At 39.1% G+C, this 3,397-nt stretch overlaps 1 protein-coding gene across 8 annotated transcripts in view; it reads left to right on the plus strand.

Moving 5' to 3' along the window:
• The window catches only part of LOC106870714 (thyroglobulin), a 33,230-nt gene extending 31,750 nt beyond the window's left edge, over positions 1 to 1,480 (plus strand). For all 8 annotated transcript variants that reach the window (XM_052973861.1, XM_052973859.1, XM_014916881.2 and 5 more), the window contains one exon: positions 1,394 to 1,480. In XM_052973861.1, the coding sequence (XP_052829821.1) occupies positions 1,394 to 1,407 (14 nt within the window). In that variant the 3' untranslated portion in view covers positions 1,408 to 1,480. The remainder of the gene's footprint in view (positions 1 to 1,393) is intronic.
• Positions 1,481 to 3,397: the final 1,917 nt, after the last annotated feature.

A 3,397-nucleotide genomic window follows, 5' to 3' on the forward strand; every position in this document is an offset into this window, starting at 1 on the left:
ATATATATATATATATAAGCTATCTGAAAGGCATCTGTCAAAGGATCGGTCGCTTTCTGACAGGTTTATGTTCGAACCTGTGGCAGTGGAGACCTCCGGCGTTCTCACTCCCGGACCGTATCCCTGCTAATTGCAATCGGGGCGGAGATGGCTGTCGACAAGTGCGAGCCCCATGAGTCAAAGCGACTGTTCCAGCGCATCTTCCGAGGCAGCGCCTTTTTCATTTTGTCTGTTGAGACCATGAGGCAGTCTGAATTACAAGAAATTTAGACAATGTAAGAATTTCGTAGCTTAATTCTGTTTTATTTTAATCTACTCCTACTGTATTTATTTAGATCCTTTATAGAGTTATCAGTAAAATATATACAATATAAGTTGTTTCTTTAATAAGTCGTCTCTAAAATAAGTTAGCTAGAATATAAGCTATCTGTATTATAAGTTCGCAGTTTATCTGAGATGTAGGACAGAGTCCAAAAGAAAAAGAAATAACCCAATAACATAAACAACGAACAATTCCATTGAAATATAGTATTTAGAGATGATATCTCACAGCTGTCGGAGAACGTAGTGGAAATATTTCATTTCCCTGTCATCTTCTACAACACTTACTATTGTGACAGCTGTAATGGTAATAACAGCAAAAGCAACTATTTATAATGCAGAGGGACAGCAACTGTTGAACACTGAATATGTCTACTTTGCTCACCTCTTCTGTGGCTACCGAAAAAATTTACTTGTATACAACGCAATGTGGAGAAACTCCACGCAGAAAGGGCATCCCTGTTTTTTATAATGACAGAGTGTAATTTGAGGGAGATTTGGCTTTTACTTCCAGCTGGTTCTTAATATAGGTTCACTCATTGGCTTGCATGCCTAAGAGTCTCTTGGTACTCACAGGGGAGATGGGTACAGTGGAGTTATTCAGAACACAAGAATTACTGATTGTCTGCACATACCATTGGTTCATGTAACGTTTGTGGCTACTGCCGCTACTGCTCCTGCCATGCCAATAAGGAATATTTCAAGAATGTTGGCCCCCTATCTATAACTATATCTCCACTGGCTCTCTTTCAGCCATAGAATTATTGCACCCTTGCCTCTTTCACTTGACCTTGTCTTGTATTTCTGATTGTAAACTTCTATCTATCAAATAAACTCGCACCTTCTTTTGCATGGTAAATAAACACTCACGTTGTGCTATATTTCTGATCATTTGTGATTTCGTTCTAAATTGCAATAGATCTAACTTTCTCTTTTATTGCAGATACACACTCTCCTTGTCCTATATTGTAAATAAATTCTGATCTTGTCCTAAATTTTAAATAAACTTTAGTCTTTCCTATATTTCAGATGAACTATGAGTTTATTCTAATCCAATGTTTTATATTTTCAGACAACAGATCGTAGCTGTCTCAATGGATAGTGAAAGTCTCAGAAGTCAGAAGTTATTCATTGAAATAAAGACATAGATCCATTTCAATTCGTTGTTTCATGTTAATTAGATTTCTGCTAATCAATAAAGATCTCTCAGACATTCTAATCTAAAAGAGAAAATTAAGGTGAAATTCCAAATTTAATACTGTACAGTATTTAGTTTACAGTATTTAAGTTTCAAATCAGAATGAGGTCAAGCTTATTTCCAAAGATTATCTACTGAAATCCAGTAATATACTGAGGTCAAGTGAACCAGATTGCGTGCCATAGAAAGGAGATGTTTTGATATCCTGCTGAATCACTTCACATTTACCTGTCATATCTATGATTTCCAATCGAAACGCCCCTGCTCCCGTGTTATAATTAAAGATGCAATCAAAGAGATGGAAATTATTTCTTCTGAAAGAGGTCTTTTTCATTTTTTAAAGAAAAACTATGAAATATAATTGATAAAAGTTAAAGTACAAGCATAAATTCAATTTAGTTTTTTACCCACGCAAATGTAAACAATGCGTGTGTGTGTGTGTCTGCGCGCGTGCGCATACATGTTCTTGTACATAGTGCTAGGGAATCCCAAACCTTTGAGGTAAGAAGTATCCCTACCTTTGTTGTTGTTGTTGGCACTCCGTCGCTTACGACGTCGCGGGTTCCAGTTGGTCCAATCAACGGAACAGCCTGCTCGTGATATTAACGTGCAAGTGGCTGAGCACTCCACAGACACGTGTACCCTTAACGTAGTTCTCGGGGATATTCAGCGTGACACAGGGTGACAAGGACAAGGCTGACCCTTTGAAATACAGGCACAACAGAAACAGGAAGAAAGAGTGAGAGAAAGTTGTGGTGGAAGAGTACAGCAGGGTTCGCCACCATCCCCGGCCGGAGCCTCGTGGAGCTTTAGGTGTTTTTGCTCAATAAGCACTCACAACGCCCGGTCTGGGAATCAAAACCGCGATCCTATGACCGTGAGTCCGCTGCCCTAACCGCTGGGCCATTGCGCCTCCACTTCCCTACCTTTATTAGTAACTATAAATCTACTCAGGCCATTCTGTAAAGTAAGTAAAGTCATGGACCCTAAAGAACGCTTTAATTTTGCTGAGGACATAGTTACTTCTCTTGTGCTTGTGTCATGAAAAACATAGCTACTGACGAGGGACAAAGATGAAATAAATAAACAGAACACAGCCTTAAGGCTCGACAGAGACGAAAGTATGGGTGACGCTGAGAGGAAACTCCTAAAGGATTAGAAACAGGACAACAGACAGCAGAACAGGAAAATACGACTGGCTGCTTCAGCGGTCGACGTGAAAAAGGAAGGAGAAAGAGAAAAAGGATGACAACGGGTCACGTGTCAGTAGCAAGAGGGAGAAAAGTTGGCAGCGGGAAGAGGAAAAAGAGAGCGAGAGAGGAGAGGGAGAAAGAGAGAGAGAGGGAGGAAGAGACAGAGAGAGAAAGAGACAGAGAGAGAAAGAGACAGGGAGAGAAAAAAAGAGAAAGAAGAAGGAAGAGGGATAGAAACAGAAGTCGTACGAATATATAAGCACTTACTGTGAATAAAATCGAAGGGAAGTAGCGTTCCATTAATTAATAAATTAAAAAAGCAATAAATGCACAAACAAATGGGAAACAGATATGGAAGGTCAGAATATATACACACACATATATATATATATATATATATATATAAAAACAATATATGAGTATATGCATATATATGTGCATGTATGTATATACGTTTATCTACATGTACATATAGATACATAACTGGGTACATGACGTGGCAAAAGAACAAGGACAAAATGGTAAACAAGGTGCAACAAACAAGCAGGCCACATAGAAACATCCCCTTCATCAGCTGCCACCATTAAAACTCCGGCGTTTCGAAGAATTAAGGCAGTACGCATCGTAAAAATGGTTCTTCCCACGAACACAAATTAAATTGTTTTCGTGGAGGGTAGTGGCGGAC

Source organism: Octopus bimaculoides, chromosome 17, assembly GCF_001194135.2.
Source record: "Octopus bimaculoides isolate UCB-OBI-ISO-001 chromosome 17, ASM119413v2, whole genome shotgun sequence".
Classification (NCBI taxonomy): Eukaryota; Metazoa; Mollusca; class Cephalopoda; order Octopoda; family Octopodidae; genus Octopus; species Octopus bimaculoides.